At 39.6% G+C, this 19,381-nt stretch overlaps 1 protein-coding gene across 4 annotated transcripts in view; it reads right to left on the reverse strand.

Moving 5' to 3' along the window:
- Positions 1-19,381, reverse strand: part of ZFAND4 (zinc finger AN1-type containing 4) — a 123,778-nt gene that overhangs the window by 30,400 nt on the left and 73,997 nt on the right. For all 4 annotated transcript variants that reach the window (XM_080640886.1, XM_080640885.1, XM_080640884.1 and 1 more), the window contains 2 exons: positions 5,333-6,487; positions 4,257-4,311 (listed from right to left, as the gene is read on the reverse strand). In XM_080640886.1, coding sequence (XP_080497012.1) covers positions 4,257-4,311; positions 5,333-6,487 — 1,210 coding nt within the window. The remainder of the gene's footprint in view (positions 1-4,256; positions 4,312-5,332; positions 6,488-19,381) is intronic.

A 19,381-nucleotide genomic window follows, 5' to 3' on the forward strand; every position in this document is an offset into this window, starting at 1 on the left:
AGAAGAAAACACTGCAGTATAATCTCAGACATTTGTCTTAGCAATATTTTTTTCTGGTATATTTTCCCAGGCAAGGGGAAACAAAAGAAAAAAATAAATGGGACTACATCAAACTAAAAGTTTTGCATAGCAAATGGAACCAACAACAAATTAAAAAGACAGCCCACTGAATGGTAGAACATACTCACCAATGATACATCTTATAGAGGTTAATATCCAAAATTTATTATTTTTTTCCTAATATTGAGTTTGTTTGTTTTTTTAATATAATTTTTATTGATTTCAGATAGGAAGGGAGAGGGAGAGATAGAAACATCAATGATGAGAGAATCATTTTTCAGCTGCCTCCTGCACACCCCTTACAGGGGATTTTACCCTCAACCAGGCATGTACCCTTGACCAGAATCAAACCCAGGACCCTTCAGTCTGAAGTCCGACACTCTGTCCACCGAGCCAAACCGGCTAGGGCTAATACCAAAACTTATAAAGAATTCAGACAGCTTAGCACTCAAAAAACAATCCAATTAAAAACTGGGCAGAGGACCTGAATAGACACTTCTCCAAAGAGGATATACAAATGGCCAAGAGACATATGAAAAAATGCTCAACATCACTAATTATCAGAGAGATGCAAATTAAAATGACAATGAGATACCACCTCACACCTGTCAGAATGGCTACCATCAATAAATCAACAAACAACAAGTGTTGGCGAGGATGTGGATAAAGGAGAACCCTAATGCACTGCTGGTGGAATGCAGACTGGTATAACCACTATGGAAAACAGTGTGGAGTTTCCTCAAAAAAAAAGAAAAATTAAAAATGGAACTGCCATTTGACCCAGTGACCCCCACTTCTATAAATATATCCTAAGAAGCCTGAAACACCAATCAGGAAGAATATATGCACCCCTATGTTCACAGCAGCATTATTTACAACTAGAGGCCCGGTGCACAAAATTCATGCATGTGTAGGATCCCTAGGCCTGGCTGGCGATCAAGGTCGATCGGGGCCTTCCTTCCCCTGGCTGCTGGTTGGGGCCTTCCTCCGTTCCGCGCCACCCCCTGGTGGTCAGCGCACATCATAGCAAGTGTTTAAACTCCCGGTCGGTTGAACTCCCAGTCAGTTGAACTCCCATGGGAACAATTTGCATATTAGCCTTTTATTACATAGGATAACTAGGATCTGGAAGCAGCCCAAGTGCCCATCAGTAGATGAGCAGATAAAAAAGCTGTGTAATATTTACATAATGGAATACTACTTGGCCATGGAAAAAAAGGAATCTTATCTTTTGCAACAGCATAGATGGACCTAGAGATTATTTTGCTAAGTAAAATAAGCCAGTCAGAAAAGGACAAATACCATATGATCTCACTCATACATGGAATCTAATGAACAAAATAAGCTGACAAAAAAAACAGAAACAGAGGCATGGATACATGGAACAGATTGACAGCTGTCATAGGGGAGGGAGTTTGGATATGGATAAAAGAAGGTGAAGGGATTAAAAACTAAAATTAAAAATCATACTGTAGGACTTCATTTATAGTGGAATCTAAAGAACAAAATAAACGAACAAACAAAATAGAAACAGACTCATAGATACAGAGAACAGAGTAATGGTTGCCAAGAGGATAGTGGGATTGGGATAGTTGAATAAAAAGATGAAGAGATTAAGAAGTACAAATTGGGCCCTTGCTAGTGTGGCTCAGTTGGTTGGAGCATAATCCCGTACACTGAAAGGTTGTGGATTTAATTCCCATTGTGAGTTTGATCCCATTTGGGTCATGTATGGGAGGCAATCAGTCCATGTTTCTTTCTCTCTTTCTCTCCCCCTTATCCTCTCTCTAAAATCAATATGATGTTCTCGGGTGAGGATTAAGAAAAAAAGAAGTAGAAATTGGTAGTTATAGAACAGTCACAGGGTTGTAAATTACAGCAGAGTCAATAATACCATTTGGTATCTGTATGGGGCCAAATAGATACTTGAAATATCAGGGCAACCACTTCGTAAAGTATATGATTATCTAGGCACTATGCTGTATACCTGAAACTAATATAGAATAATATTGAATGTAAACTGTTATTAAAATTATTTTAATTTTAAAAATGATTTAAAAGAAGTACAGCCCTAGCCAGTTTGGCTCAATGGATAGGGTGTCAGCCTGAAGACTGAAGGGTCCCAGGTTTGATTCTGGTCAAGAACACATACCCAGGTTGCAGGCTCAATTCCCAGTAGAGGGCATGTAGGAGGCAGCCAATCCATGATTCCCTCTCATCACTGATGTTTCTATTTATCTCTCCCTCTCCCCTTCTCTCCGAAATCAATAAAAATATATATTAAAAAATAAAATAAATAAAAGAAGTACAAATTGGTAGTTACAAAATAGTCATATTATAACTATAGAATAGGGAATATGATCAATAATATTGTAATAATTATTTATGGTGTAAAATGGGTACTAGATTTATCGGGTGGTCACTTTGTAAACTACATAAATGTCTAATCACTATGTTGTACACCTGAATAACTTGTATGTTAACTGTAATTTAAAAATAAGAAAAGTGTTTATAAAAAAGAAAGAAAACAGTATGGCAGTTCCTCAAAAAATTAAATATAGAATTATCATAAGATCCAGCAATTCCACTTCTACGTATATGCTCAAAAGAATTGAAAGCAGGGTCTCAAAAGGATATCTGTATACCCATGTTCATAGCAGCATTATTCATAATAGCTAAAATGTGAACTCAACACAAGTGTCCACCCACAGATGCACAGATAAGCAAAATGTTTTATGTATATAAAAGGGAATATTATTTAGCCTTAAAAAGTATGAAGATTCTGACACATGCTACGACATGGATGAACCTTGACATTATGCTAAGTGAAGTAAGCCAGATACAAAATAACTACCACTGTATGATTTCACTTATATGCAGTAGGTAGGGTAGTTAAAATTATAGAAACAGAAAATAGAATGGTGGTTTCCAGGGGCTCGGGAAAGGGGTAAATAAGGTAGTATTTAATGAGTTCAGTGTTTCAGCTTTTCAAGATAAAAAGAGTTCTTGAGGTAGATGGTGGCAAGGGTTGCCCAACAATGTGAATGTACTTACCGCCACTGAATTAGACATTTAAAATGACTAAAACAGTAAATTTTGTCATGTGCACTTTACCACAATAAAAAATTCTAAAAAAAGAAGTGGATATAAGACTTTAGGACCTTGGGTTTTATATAGTGAAAAAGAAACCCTAAGGATCTCTTTAAAGACATAAAACTCTCTTTGGCCAGTGTTGCACAGTGGTGGAGAATTGGCCCAGGCACCAGAGGGTGTCGGGTTCAATTCCTGGTCAAGGGCTCAATCAAGGGTGAGTACTTGGGTTGCAGGTTTAATCCCCGGCCCCAGTCAAAGCATCTTCAGGAGGCAACCAATCTCTTTCTCTCTTTCTTTCTCTCTCTCTCTCTCTCTCTCTCTCTCTCTCTCTCTCTCTCTCTCTCTCCCCCCCTCCCTTCCACTCTCTCTAAAATATTAATGGAAAAAATATCCTCAGGTGGGATTAACAAAAAGAAAAAAAAAGACATAAAACTTACATAACAACTATAATATACAAAATATCCTTTGGAACCTTGGGGCTATAAGGGTGGTATATCTTTGTAATGAGTTTCCTATCCCTAGTCTGAGTATTAAAACACAAAAGATGATGACAGTAACAGCTGCCTTGGAAAGAGGACTTTTTGGTGAGCCTTTAAGGTGTTACTGGTACAATGGGGTGCTAATGCTATAGTCAGGTCTGCTACTATTCCTTGGAAAGGGCTGGTCCTAGAAATGGTCCTTTTCTTTTATCCAGTTCATCAAAAGAAACTCTTATACCAACCTTGATATTGGATCATGATAACGTTAAGAAATGACTTTCTAGGGAACTTTGTCAAAACCCACCCAGCAGCCCAGCTTGGCTCTAAAGTGACCAGTGCCTGGGAGCATTGGGAACTACATGTTAATTCTTCACTCATCTTTTCTTTTCACATAGACCATATTCCTTCCCAGGCAGCAGACATCTAAATTTCATTTTAGTTTTATATGTCAAATACGTCCTACAGTCAGTTCTCATAGTCTTTTTCTTAAGTGGAACGAAGTTTGGGAAGAGTTTACTCTGCACATACTACAGAGAAGGTTCTTTGCATTTTTTGAAATTCAACAAAATGCATAATGATATGATTATTAGTCTTACATTATTTTTAAAATTATCTATAGCTTACCTACTCTTTTACCTGCTGTTGCATTATTTCCATTCATTCCAATTCCACGGGCAGACTACAATTAAAACAGAAAACATCCATGGTGTGAATTAATGGAGAACAGAATTAAAGATCACCAAGCATGGAATACTTGTACTTTACTACAAAAATGCTGTTGGACTTTCATTTAAAATTATCTAACCGAATTTTAATTAAATTAACTTGGAACCTGATTCTCACATCCAGCAATATTGTACTTATTACTTATGTTTAAAAGACTACAATTTAATGGCTCAAATAAAAGTTCTCATTTGGGGAAAAATTAATAAAAACAGCATTTAAAAATACAGTATTCCCCCCCTCCATGGTTTTGCTTGCCAGTTTCAGTTACCTAAAGTTAACCCATATTTAGCCTGAAAATATTAAATGGAAAATTCCAGAAATAAACAATTCATAAATTTTAAATTGCATGAGTAGCAGAAATCTCACTCTATCCTGCCCAGGATGTGAATCATCGTTTTGTCCAGAATATCCAAACTTAGTTGATCTCATGTGGGCATTATATCATCTCACATTATCACAAGAAGAAGAAGGGTGAGCCCGATACAATAAAATATTTTAAGAGAGAGAAAAATCATGTTCACATAACTTTTATTACAGTATATTGTTATAATTATTCTATTTTATTAGTCATTGTTAATATCTTACTGTGCCTAATTTATAAATTAAACTTTATCACAAATATGTATGTATAGGAAAAACATAGTATATATAGAGTTTGGTATTATTACGGTTTCAGATATCCACTGCAGGTATTGAAATATATCCCCCACACCTTGGGGGGGGGGGGGGAAGGGTAGGGAACTACTGTAATAAGTTGTCTACACAAAATTACTTTAAAATTACAGTTTGCAATTTAGGACTAAAAAATTATTTTAAAATCACCTATCAAAAAGATTTTCTATGAAGTAGATAAGTAAACTATTAAAAGAAGTCAACCTTAGGCCTCCTTATTTATGTAAACAAAAAATAAACTTTAAATATGTTGAATCATTACAAGGACAACTACTAGAACATATTGAAAAGCATATACTTACTAGATAAAAATCTGTAGATTCTAACTGGGGAGAACTTTTCCTAATGCATTCTTCCTGAAAATGCTGGAGGTTTGTAGACAGCCCAATTCCAGAGGTCCGAAGCCTACCTACCCGACGCGTGCTCTGTAACCCGTCTCTGCTTGTGCTCCGGGCCAGCGAAGCAAGAAAACCTATATTATTTACACAACCGACAGGCTCTTTGGAAGCCTTGTTAGCCATTTCTGTGATATCCCGAGCCTCAACTTTAGAAATAATATCAGATCTTTTCCCAGGTGAATCAACTTTCACAGCTCGAAAGCGAGTAGTCCTAGAGAAAGAAGAGTCAGTTATATTTCGAACATCCAATGACCGGAGCACATTTTGTGAAGCAGAAGACTGGAGATTCCGAGACTCAAAACTTTTCGACTGTCTCTGTGGCTTCACCAGAGAATGATGGAGTGACATTGGTGTAGAACAGTGAAGAGGTGACAAGAGTCTGCTCTTGTGAGGACTTAATTCACCGTTGTTGAGAACTGTAGTCTCTACTGATTCACCACTCAACATTCTTGCAACATGTTTAAGATGCTGCTCTGTAGCTTTCAACCCTTTGTCAGGATTTACCTTCCGTGTACCTTCTAAGCCATTGCTCTGTTCATCAATATTTCCTTCTGAAAACAAAGAAAACGAACCCACTTCAGGTAGAAGTGATTTTTCAGTTACACACTCTTCAGAAGCTGGAAATAAAACAGTGTCATCCTCATTATTAGGTGACAAATTTCCTGAAAAGTGCTTTGTCCGCCTCGGCAGGGATGGTCCAAGATGGAGCACAGAATCAGCAAACTCTTGGTCATTTTCCAACTCCACATGGGTTATCTGAGCTGACAGTTTGGTGCTACCATTGGAATGAGGCAGTGTGTTACTCTCCCAGTTAGCATCTTCCTTCAGGAAATCACCAGTTATAGATGATATGGGTCTATCAGCAGGAGGCAGGGCTGTCAAACTTGAAATTGCATTGCTGGATGTTTCAGGCAGACAGGCATTCCCAGGAGAAGGTAAACAAGACTGCCCAATGTGGGGGAGAACTCGTAACAATCTGTGCCGAGTGGCTGCCGTGGAACTACTAGAAGATCGAGGAGCTATAGGTGGGCGAGGTTTTACCTTGACAGCTTTCTTAGGCTAAAAGAAAAGAGTGAATATATAATTCCTTTACATGAATTCATTATATTATCCATTTATATAATTCATTTCATGTGCCCATTAATAGGAATTAATGAAGGAAGGAAATGTGATTTGCTGTAACACATTGGCATTTTGATTACCTTAATTTGAAATATTAAAATATTAAGCTTATGGTAGAAAAGAATTTTGCTATCTTCATTAAGTATAATTTTCTGAAAATAATTTTATTTTCTCACTTCTAATTATCAGACTTTTGCTATAAAGAAACATCATTGATTATATTAGATACTTGAGGCCCAGTGCACAAAATTGTGCACTCAGGGGGCCTCAGCCCGGCCTGCACCCTCTCACAGTCCGGGAGCCCTTGGGGGATGACCGACTGACGGCTTAGGCCTGTTCCCCCGCTCATCTTTAGCACTGCCGCAGAAGCGGGAGAGGCTCCCACCACCGCTGCTGCGCTTGCCAGCTGTGAGCCTGGCTCAGGGCTTCTGGCTGAGTGGTGCTCCCCCTGTGGGAGAGCACTGACCACCAAGGGGCAGCTCCTGCATTGAGCATCTGCCCCCTGGTGGTCAGTGCATGTCATAGCGACCCATCATTCCACCATTTGGTCGATTTGCATATTAGCCTTTTATTATATTAAATAACATTGCTGACCTATTTTAGATCCCAAACAACTTTTACTAGTAAGATGAGTAAGTGGTTGGCAAGGTAGGTATTGCAGAAAAGAGTTAACAGAACTAAACTGCTATCCTTGAAAAGCCCTGCTTGCAATGCTGGTCCTTGGCTGGTTCTGGGAACTTGTATTGAAGAGGGTTCCCACCATCCTGAATGATAAGAGTGGCTCATTGTGCTTAACCAGTTTGTGCAAACAATATGGTTTATGCCAAACACCAGCTTTTCTTCTGGGAGTGTGTAATTTTGGAACTTGCTAGGCAGAGGGTATCTACATAAACAGCCTCTAATAAAACACCTGAGCACAGAGTCTCTAATGTGCCTCCCTAGTAGACAACATTCTACATGTGCTGACAAAACTGACTGATAGAGGAATTAAGTGCATCCTATGAGACTCTACCAGGAAAGGATCTGGAAAGCTTGTGCCTGGTTTCCCTTTTCCCTTTGCCGGTTTTGCTTTGTACCCTTTCCCTGTAATAAATCTTAGCCATGAATACAACTATATGCTAGTCTTATGAGTCTTCCTAGCAAACCATTCAACCTGGAGTGTCTATGAGTCCCTGATACAGTAGGTTTTAGATTTTAATAAAAGTATCATAACAATTCACAATGTTATGGATAAAGTTGAAAATTAAAGATGATATGAGTATCGGGATGGAGTGGAATACCTGATGACATACCAATACTTCCATCCTAGAAATATAAGAAAGGCTAGATAATTCAGTGGATACCATTTGAGGCAAGAAGTAAGGAGCTAAAAATCCCAAGAAAAAAGAATGTTGGAAAGATATGCTGGCTCCTATAGCTACTTTTATCCTAGGGCCATTGTCTTGCAAATTTGCAATTCTATACTCAGCCAAATACAAATATTCTTCAAAAATGAAGGTGGCCTGGCTGGTGTGGCTCAATTGGTTGGAATATGGTATCATACACCAAAAGGTTGTGGGTTCGATTTCTGGTCAGGAGGGCACATACTTAGGTTGCACATGGGAAGGCAACAGATTGATGTTTCTCATATCGATGTTTCTCTCTCTCTCTCTTTGCCTCTTCTCCTCTCTGTAAAATCAATAAGCATGTCCTCGGGTGAGGAATAAATAAATAAATAAATACAGGTGTTGACTTCAGGGCTGTAGAGATCAATGGTGCTTGCTTAAATCTGAATTTCCCCATGAATTCTCCAAAAAAGTATACAGATCAACAACATAAGCAAATAAAATCACCCATAAACCATACCTTCATCAAAACTAAAAGACAGACAAAATTAACTTAAAATTACCTGTAAGTAGGAAAATACTCAAATCCAGGAAACTCATCTACAAAGCCTATGTCTATGGTGAGAGTGTGGAACAAGACAGAACAGAAGAAAGAAAGGAGGGAAGGAGGGGAGAGAGGGAGGAGAAAGGAGGGGGAAGGAAATGGAGAGAAATCAGGTGTGGATAAACTAGGGCTACTGGAACAAATACAAAATAAACCCAAAAAGAGAAAATCCCACTTCATTATGAAAAATGTTGAAAGCAGCAGGTGTAATATCTAGGATACTAAAACACAGGCTACTAGGAAATAAAAAGAAAGTGACTTAAAACGCTCAAGACCTGAGGAGATAGCTTCAAGAAGGCACTTCTGTAGCAAGAAGGGGTGAGCAGAAAGGAAAAGGCACCCATTTAGCACTTGACAGTGAAGGTAAAGAAGGCAGCAGGAAAGCGACAGAAAGAATCCTATACACACAAAAGGGCATCACAAAATCGTAAACACACCAACCCCACCTTTCAATAAACAGTGCCATTGGTTTAAAAAACTGCATTTCACTATGCAGAGAGAAGAGGGTGTACTGAAATCAGTAATTTACTTTGCCACACAAAATCCTCACTTTTGGCCCTAGCTGGGCAGCTCAGTTGGTTGGAGCATCATCTGGTCCACCAAAAGGTTGTGGTTTCGATCCCCCCATCAAGGCGTGTCGAGAGGAAACCAGGCCATGTTTCTCACGCTGATGTTTTTTTTCTCTCTCTAAAATCAATAAACGGGAGAACCAAGATGGCAGCGTAGGTAAAGGCCCGTACTCGCCACCTCCCACAACCACATCAAAATTACAACTAAAATACAGAACCACCATCATTCAGAACAGACTGAAAGCTGGCTGAATGGAAGTCCTACAACTCGAGAAGTAAAGAAGAGAGCACAGGGAGACTGGTAGGAGGGCAGAGGCATGGAACGGGCTGGTCTGGCACACACTTTCTTAATTTGGAGGGATATCTTCGCTGTGGAGGCTGCCCATGAGGAGCAAGGGGTCTCAGCCCCACACTAGACCCCCAACCCAGGATTCCAGAGCTGGAAAGAGAAGTCCCCATAACTTTGAGCTGTAAAAACCAGTGGGGATTGTGGCTGAGTGACATGGAGGCTGCTGGAGACCCAGGTGTTTCTCTTAAAGGGCTGCGCACAAACTTACTTGGACTTGATCCCTCTGAGCTCCAGCACAAGGCAGCTTTGGGGGACCCAGACACATACGGGGAGGAAATGGATTATCTGGTATCAGGGCAGGAACTCAGGGACAGCTTTCTCCCAGACGAGGGTGCTCACAGGGGTCATTGTTCCTGTGCTGGGACCTCCCTGTCGCAGGGCTGACCAGCAGCCATATATGAGTCTTCATCAGCTAGGCTCATACTTTTGCTCCACCCTGGTGATTCCCTGAGACCCCGCCCTGTAGGGAGCGGATAGGGTTAAGCCTCGGACTGACCTGCTGGCAAAGCCGCAAACAAGTCCCAGCTTAGAGGGCACAGCCCTCTTAGCATAATTAAGCTTGACCTTATGACACTCCCTCCTTCCTGGGCAGCTAATGGGCTGTGGGAGGTGCAGCAAGTGCAGCCAAAATAAGGTGAAACTCACAAGAACATTGTAACTATGGTGACTACTACCTTGTTTACCTCTGACTATAAAATAAAGCCTCAGCTTGCAGTCTGGATCTGTTCTGTGGTCTCAGCCAGGCACAGAAGATCCACCTAGACCAGCCGTGGGCAAACTACGGCCCACGGGCCGGATCCGGCCCGTTCGGCTGTTCTATCCGGCCCGTGGAGCCAAAAGAGCGGAGGGTTCTCTTGCTCTCCCCTCCGCTCCTTTACTTTGAATTTATATTAGTTCACACAAACACTCCATCCATGCTTTTGTTCTGGCCCTCCGGTCCAGTTTAAGTACCCATTGTGGCCCTCGAGTCAAAAAGTTTGCCCACCCCTGACCTAGACCCAGCTTATTCTCTTTGTCTGTCTTTTCTTCATCTTTCGCCGGCCCTCCCTCAGGCTTGATGAACCCTTGGCTGTGCTGGCGTGGCTCACCGCCACATCTAATTTGCAGTCCCAACCAAGCCGTTTGCAGCAGCTTTTCCATATGAATGGCCTGTCCTGGCGCAGGCTTCACTTTGCTGAAACAAGCTGCAGCTGGGTCAGCATGCCCTAAACCCATCAATAAAAGGCCCAAAACCCAGCACTAGCACCTGCCTGCCTTGCTTCACAACAGGGTCCTGCCTGGCACTTCCAAACCCAATACGAATAGCAAGCATCTGCAAATCTCTCTGTAGCACCTGTCGGGTGGCCTCAGGCAGTGGCTGACTTTGGACCTCCCTGGAGGCCCTAGAGCCAGTGCACACTGTGAACAGCTTCAGACCATAACAGATTACAAGTTTACACATCCCTGAGTGACACTCAAGGGGTAGACTCAGTGAGCAACCACTAACAGAACTAAAGGAAGAAACTGACAAAAACACAATGACAGTAGGGCACCCAAATATCCCAATGACAGTTATGGATATACCAGTAGCATCCAAACAAAAATCAATAAGGAAATATTGGTCTTAAATGACCCATTAGAGCAAATAAATATAATCGGCATATACAGAGCCTTTCATCCCCGCACACCAGATTATACATTCTTTTCCAGTACAAATGGAACAGTCTTAAGGATGTACAGTATTCTGCAACACAAAAAGTAACCTCATCAAATTTAAAAGGATGGAAATCATACCAAGCATGTTCCTGATCACAATACCTTGAAATTAAAAATCATCTGGGAAAAAAGTGGAAAAACCCACAAATATGTGAAGATTAAACAACATGCTACTGAAGAATGATTGGGTCAAAGAAAGAATAGAAGGAGAGATCAGCCCTAGCCAATGTGGCTTGGTGGTTAGAGTGTCAGTCCTGAAACCTAAGAGTCATGAGTTCACACCCCTATGTTCATAGCAGCACAATTCACCATAGGTAAGATTTGGAAACAGCCTAAGTGCCCATCAGCAGATGAGTGGATTAAAAAACTGTGATACATCTACACAATGAAATACTACGCTGTGGTAAAAAAGAAGGAGTTCTTACCATTTGCAACAGCATGGATGGAACTGGAGAGCATTATGTGAAATGAAATAAACCAGTCAGAGAAAGATAAATATCACATGATCTCACTCATTTATGGAATATAATGAACAACATAAACTGATGAACAAAAACAGATCCAGAGACAGAGAAACATTGATCAGAACGTCAAACCTCAGAGGGAAGGTAGGGGAGGGTGGGGGTAAGGGGGAGAGATCAACCAAAGGACTTGTATGCATGCATATAAGCCTAACCAATGGACACAGACAATAGGGGGGTGAGGGCATGAGGGGGGGTTGGGGGGGTAATGGGGGGATAAGGACACATGTAATACCTTAATCAATAAAGAAATTTTAAAAAATAAAATATGAAAAAAAAGAGTCATGAGTTCAATTCCTGGTCAAGGGCACATACATGGGTTGCAAGTTCAATCCCCACTCTAGTCAGGATACATGCGGGTGGCAACCAATTGAAGTTTCTCTCTCACATCAATGTCTCTCTCTCTCTCTCTCTCTCTCTCTCTCTCTCTCTCTCTCTCTCTCTCTCTCCCCCTCCATCCCCTGCTCCCTCCCTTCCACTCTCTAAAATCAATAGAAAAAAGTATCTTCCAGTGAGGATTAAGAAAACAAAACAAAAAAGGTGAGATCAAATGATACATACACAACTGAGAATGACAACACGACTTTTGGGGTGCAGCAAAAGTGGTAGTAAAAGGGAAGTTTATATCATTGCAGGTTTATCTTTAAAAAGCAAGAAAAATTACAAATAAACAACCTAACATTATATCTTTAAAAAAAATTAGAAAAAGATGAACAAAAAGCAACCCAAAGTAGAAGAAAAGAAATAATAAAATTAGAGCAGAATTCAATAGAGACCAAAAAGACAATATAAAATATTAATGTAACAAGTAACTGGTTCATTGAAAAGATTAATAAAATTGACAAATTTCTGGCTAGACTCACTAAGGAAAAAAGTTAAAATAAATAAACAAAATCTGAAATACAAAATAAGTTATGGACTCCACAGATATACAAAGGATCATACAGAATACTATAAAAGATTATATGCCACCAAATTCAATGATCTAGAAGAAATGCACCATTTCTTAAAAATATGTAACCAAGAACTGGAATCAAGAACTAACATAAGAGTGGGAACAAAGTAAAAAATCATTTTTAAAGGTTATATTTTCCACAAAAGTAAAAATAAAACCATTTTTAAAATGGAAAAAGAGTAAAATAAGTACATGATTTTAACTTAATAAGTGGAGTCAAAAGGTATCTTTCAGAGATGGAAAATAAAAGAGCAGAAGGTTAAATAAGGAAAGGCAGATCAAAGCCATGATAAGTGATATTAATATAAAGTTGAACAATAGAAAAAGAAACAAAAGTCTTCTGAAGGACCAAAAAGTACACACACACATATATATCCATACACACTAAAAAACAAGACCATAAATAAACTATAAATATAACAAAATAATAAGACATTGAGACCAAATATAAAAGTCACACCAATAAATGTCAAAGTGATTAATTAAGTTACCTATTTTTTTTTTTTATTTCAAATTGGTTCACAAGCAAAAACCAACTCCATACTTTATGGAAAACACATACCTAAAACAAAGTATCTCAAAAGTTAATGGAGCCCTAGCTGGTTTGGCTCAGTGGATAGAGTGTCAGCTTGTGGACTGAAGGGTCCCAGGTTCGATTCCAGTCAAGAGCACATTCCTGGGTTGCGGGTTCGATCCCACTAGGGAGGGTGCAGAAGGCAGCCAATCAACAATTCTCTCTTATCATTGATGTGTCTAGCTCTCTCCCTCTCCCTTCCTCTCTGAAATCAATAAATATATATATTTTTAAAAAGAATACATTAGAATGAACCAATAGCAGATTAGATGAAGCAAAGGGTGCAAATCAGTGATTTGAAAGACAAGGTAGCAGAAAACACCCAATCAGTGCAGAAAAAGAAAAAAGAATTTTTAAATGTGGATAGTTTAAGTGACCTCTGAGATAACATCAAGCGTAACAACATCCAAATCATAAGGATACCAGAAGGAGAACAGAGAGAGCAAGGGATTGAAAACCTACTTGAAAAAAATAATGACTGAAAACTTCCCTAACATAGTGAAGGAAAAAGACACCTAAGTCCACGAAGGACAGAAAGTCCAAAACAAGATAAACCCCAAGTGACCCACACCAGGACACATGATAATTAAAATGGCAAGGGTTAAAGACAAAGAGAGAATCTTAAAAGAAGCAAGAGAAAGGCAGTTAATAACAGAAACTTTGCAGGCCAGAGGAGATAGGCATAAAATATTCAAAATTATGAAAATCAAGGACCTACAACCAAGATTACTCTACCCAGAAAAGCTATCATTTAGAATTTAAGAACAGATAACGAGCTTCCCAAACAAGAAAAAGCAAAAGAAATTCATCACCACCAAACCAGTAGTACAAGACATGTTAAAGGTCTTTTTTAAGAAGAAGAAGGGGAAAAGGGGGAAAAAATATGAGTAATAAAAATAGCAATAAAGACATATCTATTAACAATCACTTTAAATGTAAATGGGTTAAGTGCTCCAATGAAAAGACAGAGAGTGGCTAAATGGATAAGAAAACAAGACTCTTACATATGCTGTCTACAAAGAACTTACTTCAGATTGAAAGACACACAGACTGAAAATAAACGGATGGGATATTTTATGAAAATGGGAACAAACAGAAAAAAGTGGGTTAACAATACTTATACCAGACAAAGTAGACTTCAAGTCAAAGGCTATAACAACAAAAGACAAAGAAGAACCCAGCAATTCCACTTCTGGGTATTTATCTGAAGAAACCCAAAACACTAAAATGGAAAAAAGACATGTACACCTAATCCTATATAATAAAAGCCTAATATGCTAAGTGTCCAGTCGTCTGTTCAACCAATCAAAGCATAATATGCTAATGATATGCTAAGGCTGCTCAACTTTTCCCTATGACATGCACTGACCACCAGGGGGCAGACGCTCCGACCAGTTGGTTAGCTTGCTGTTGGGGTCTGGCCGTTCAGGACTGAGTGAGACAGGCCAGACATGCCCTGGAGCCCTCCCGTGGTCCCTTCTCTGACTGGCCAACCTCCTGCCTACCTCCCCTGCCCCAGTTGTGCACCTGTGGGGTCCCACAGCCTGGCCTGCACCCTCTCGAAATCTGGGACCCCTTGGGGGATGTTGGAGAGCTGGTTTCGACCCGATCCTGTAGAACCTCTAGTACCATTATAATCAACCCAGTTATTAATTAATTAATTAATTAATTAACAGTAAAGGAGAAAAGGAAATGCCAGTTAATATAGCCATGCCATTTGTGCCAGAAAACTGCAGTTTAACAAGCTCCAAGTCTGTTCCCCACACATCCTGGGAAAAGGGACTGGATAAAGAATGAACAGACGAATGCCCAGTAAGGTCTGAATGACACAGGAAAAGTGATTATCTATCAGTCACACCTGGGAGCAGGTCATTGGCCAGAATAGGCACAGCCAATGTAAGGGCACAAAATATGAAATACATAAACTCCTGAATAAGTGGAGTTCTCTCTCTTGGCCCTTGTTCGCTCCTGACTCTCTTGTTGCAGGGGGCACACTCCCCTGCATTAACCAACATGGCCCAAGGCCATGAGGACCCCACACACAATGGTCTGATGGACTGGAATTAATCTGATGCTGTGCTGGACTGATTCCCAACTGCATATTTTCCAGGACTAGTTTAAGGCAAATGGGACTTTGGAAACCGAGGGATATAATTTCACTCAAATAAAACTTTCTGCCACATCTTATCCTCCCATGGGGGCCTCTGGAAATTCTTATTCTAGTGGTGCCCCAAGACCCCACCCACTCCCACTAGCAACGGAGAAATTCCCCTCACACAATTCTCCAATAACACATACATATGGTCATTGCAGCATCATTTACAATAGCCAAAATATGGAAGCAACTTAAATGACTATCAACAGGAGAATGGTTAAAAAAAATAGTGGTGCATATACACAATGGAATATGACTCAGTGATAAATAAGAATAAAATCTTGCCATCTGAAACAAAATGGATGGATGAGATTATTGTGGGAAGTGAAATAAGTCAGACAAAGACAAATGACATATAATTTTACTTTTATATGTGAAACCTAAACATTAAAATGAATGAACAAGCAGAATAGAAACAGACTCATAAATACAGAAAACATTTTGAGAGTTGTACATGAGAAGGGGGGTGAGAGGGTGGGTGAAAAAGGTGAAAGAATTAAGAAGTACAAATAGAGTGTCGGCCCACGTACTGAAGGGTTGTGGGTTTGATTCCCAGTAAAGACACATAGCTGGTTGGGGCACGTGCAGAAGGCAGTCAATGATGAGTCTCACATCAATGTTTCTATTTCCCTCCTTCTCCTCCCTCCTTTCCACTCTCTCTAAAAGTCAATGGAAAAAAATTTTCTCTGGTGAAGATTAACAACAACAACAAAAAGAATGTAAATTGCTATTTATAGAATAGTCATGAGAATGTAACATATACCATAGGGAATATAGTCAATAATATTATAACTATGCATGGTGTGAGATGGGTACTAGAGTTACTGAGTGATCACTTTGTAAGTTACATAATGTCTAATCACTGGGCTATACACCTGAAACTAATATATAATATTGCTCATCAACTGTAATTGAAAAAAAAAAAAAAAAGAAGAACATTTGACAGAAAGGTAGAGAGCTAGAGCTCTCACAACTATAATATACCAGCCAGGGACCTTGGTCAAGTCTGGTCATTTCTCTCAATCTCAATATCATCACCAATAAAATAGGGGTAATCCTTATTTTATTAATTATTCATGAGACAGCACATAACAAATAATGAAAGAAAATGGTGCAAGTAAAAAGATGCAGTGATTTTTCTATATTTTTATTGTTTAAAGTATTACATATAGTAGTACATGTATCTCATTTTTCCCCATTGACCTTCCCCCAGCCTCCCCTACCCCTCTCAAATGCCCTCATCCTACCCCCACCCCCAGTGTCTTGTGTCCATTGGTTGTGCTTATATGCATACATACCAATCCTTTTGTTGATCTTTTCCCCCCCTACCCCTCCCCAACACTCCCCAGCCTTCCCGCTGTAATTTGACAGTCTGTTTGGTGCTTTACTGCCACTGTATCTATCTTTTTGTTCATCAGGTTATACCAGGGGTGGGCAAACTTTTTGACTCGAGGGCCACAGTGGGTTCTTAAACTGGACCGGAGGGCCGGAACAAAAGCATGGATGGAGTTTTTGTGTGAACTAATATAAATTCAAAGTAAACATCATTACATAAAAGGGTACGGTCTTTTTTTTTATTTCAATAGTTTTATTAATTTCAAACATTTTAACAAGAAGAATGTAAACACTAATTATTATAATTTGAAACTTCAAAAAATGGAGGAATCATAGCACAATAACATACCTTATATTGAAGATGGCAAAGGCAAAATAAAATTGCCTAACAAAGGAAAGGTACAAAAGCCTTTCAAATTAAACCTAAATATAAATAAAATAATTTAAAACTAAAACAAATAGAAAAGAACAAAATGTGTAAACAGTAAATTAAACATTTTCTTTAGTGCAACTTCCAAATTATGCCCGGGACGTAGATGTAGATGGCAATGTAGACTGGGTTGAAAGGTTTTTGATCTTTAAAACATCAACTTCAGTGGGAACAGTGTTGTTTGTCTCCTTTTTAGCTAATGCTCTGATACTGTGCTCTCCAGGGGCGTGTCTCCCTACATCACCACGATAACGTGTCTACGCATTCCCAGGGTGATGTCAGGAGACGCGTCCGTGGGCATTACAAGGAGCCTCTGGAAGATTGAGAGGTTGTTCCTTCTACTGAATGGGCGGATATAAATCCGCCCACTAAGAATAAGGAGCTGCGGCTGTGTTTCCCAACGTTGCCATGTTAACACTGCTGCTGGTGAAGGAGCAGAGGGGAGAGCAAGAGAACCCTCCGCTCTTTCGGCTCTGCGGGCCCGATAGAACAGCCGAACGGGCCAGATCCGGCCCGTGGGCCGTAGTTTGCCCACAGCTGGGTTATACTGTTCTTTATTTTCCATAAATGAGTGAGATCATGTGGTATTTTTCTTTCATTGCCTGGCTTATTTCACTTAACATAATGCTCTCCAGGTCCATCCACGCTGCTGCAAATGGTAAGAATTCCTTCTTTTTTATAGCAGCGTAGTATTCCATTGTGTAGCTGTACCATAGTTTTCTAATCCACTCATCTGCTGATGGGCATTTAGGCTGTTTCCAAATCTTAGCTATGGTGAATTGTGCTGCTATGAACATAGGGGTGCATATATCCTTTCTGAGTGGTGTTTCTAGTTTCTTGGGATATATTCCTAGAAATGGGATTACTGGGTCAAATGGGGGCCCCATTTTCAGTTTTTTGAGGAAACTCCATACTGTTCTCCACAGTGGCTGCACCAATCTGCATTCCCACTAGCAGTGCACAAGGGTTCCTTTTTCTCCGCATCCTCGCCAGCACTTGTCTTTTGTTGATTTGTTGATGATTGTCGTTTTGATTTGCATCTCTCCGATAATTAGTGACTTTGAGTAGGTTTTCATATGTCTCTTGGCCGTCCTTCTGTCTTCTTTTGAAAAGACTCTATTTAGGTCCAATGCCCATTTTTTTATTGGATCATTTGTCTTCCTTAAGTTGTATAAGTTCCCTGTAGATGTAGTCCCATTTGTTTATTTTTCTCTTTAGTTTCCCTAGGAGCTGTATCGGTGAAGAAATTGCTTCGGCATATGTCTGCGATTTCTCTGCCTGTGGATTCCTCTAGTATTTTTATGGTTTCCCATCTTATGTTTAAGTCCTTGATCCATTTTGAGTTTATTTTTGTGTATGGTGTAAGTTGGTGGTCTCGTTTCATTTTTTTGCATGTATCTGTCCAATTTTCCCAACACCATTTATTGAAGAGACTGACTTGACTCCATTGTATGTTCATGCCTCCTCTGTCAAGTATTAATTGAGCATAGTGGTTTGGGTCGATATCTGGGTTCTCTATTCCATTGGTCTATATGTCTGTTCTTGTGCCAGTACCAGGCTGTTTTGAGAACAGTGGCTTTGTAATACAGCTTGAAATCTGGTATTGAGATCCCACCTACTTTGTTCTTCTTTATCATGATTGCTGTGGCTATTCGGGGTCTTTTTTTATTCCAGATGAATTTTTTGGAGAGTTCTTTCTAGGTCTGTGAAATATGCCCTTGGTATTTTAATGGGGAGTGCAATAAATCTATAGATTGCTTTGGGTAGTATGGACATTTTAATGATGTTGATTCTACCAATCCATGAACATGGTATGTTCCTCCATCTGTTTACGTCTTCCTCTATCTCTTTTATCAGTGTCCTGTAGTTTTCCGCGTATAGGTCTTACCTCCTTAGTTAAGTTTATTCCTAGATATCTTAATTTTTTTGGTGCGATAGTAAATGGGATTGCTTTTTTTAGTCTCTCTTTCTGTAAGTTCACAATTGGTGTATAGAAATGCCAGAGACTTCTTGGCATTAATTTTGTATCCTGCTACATTGCCAAATTCATTTATTAAGTCTATTAGTTTTCTGATGGAGTCTTTCAGGTTTTTTACGTACAATATCATGTCATCTGCAAATTAGGACAGCTTTACATCTTCTTTTCCAATTTGGATGCCATTTATTTCTTCTTCTTGTCTAATTGCAATGGCTAATACTTCCAATACTATGTTGAACAGGAGTGGAGAGAGTGGGCATCCCTGTCTTGTTCCTGTTCTTAGGGGAAATGGTTTTAGTTTTTGCCCATTTAGTATGATGTTAGCTGTGGGTTTATCATAT

Source organism: Plecotus auritus, assembly GCF_963455305.1.
Source record: "Plecotus auritus genome assembly, chromosome: 9".
NCBI lineage: Eukaryota > Metazoa > Chordata > Mammalia > Chiroptera > Vespertilionidae > Plecotus > Plecotus auritus.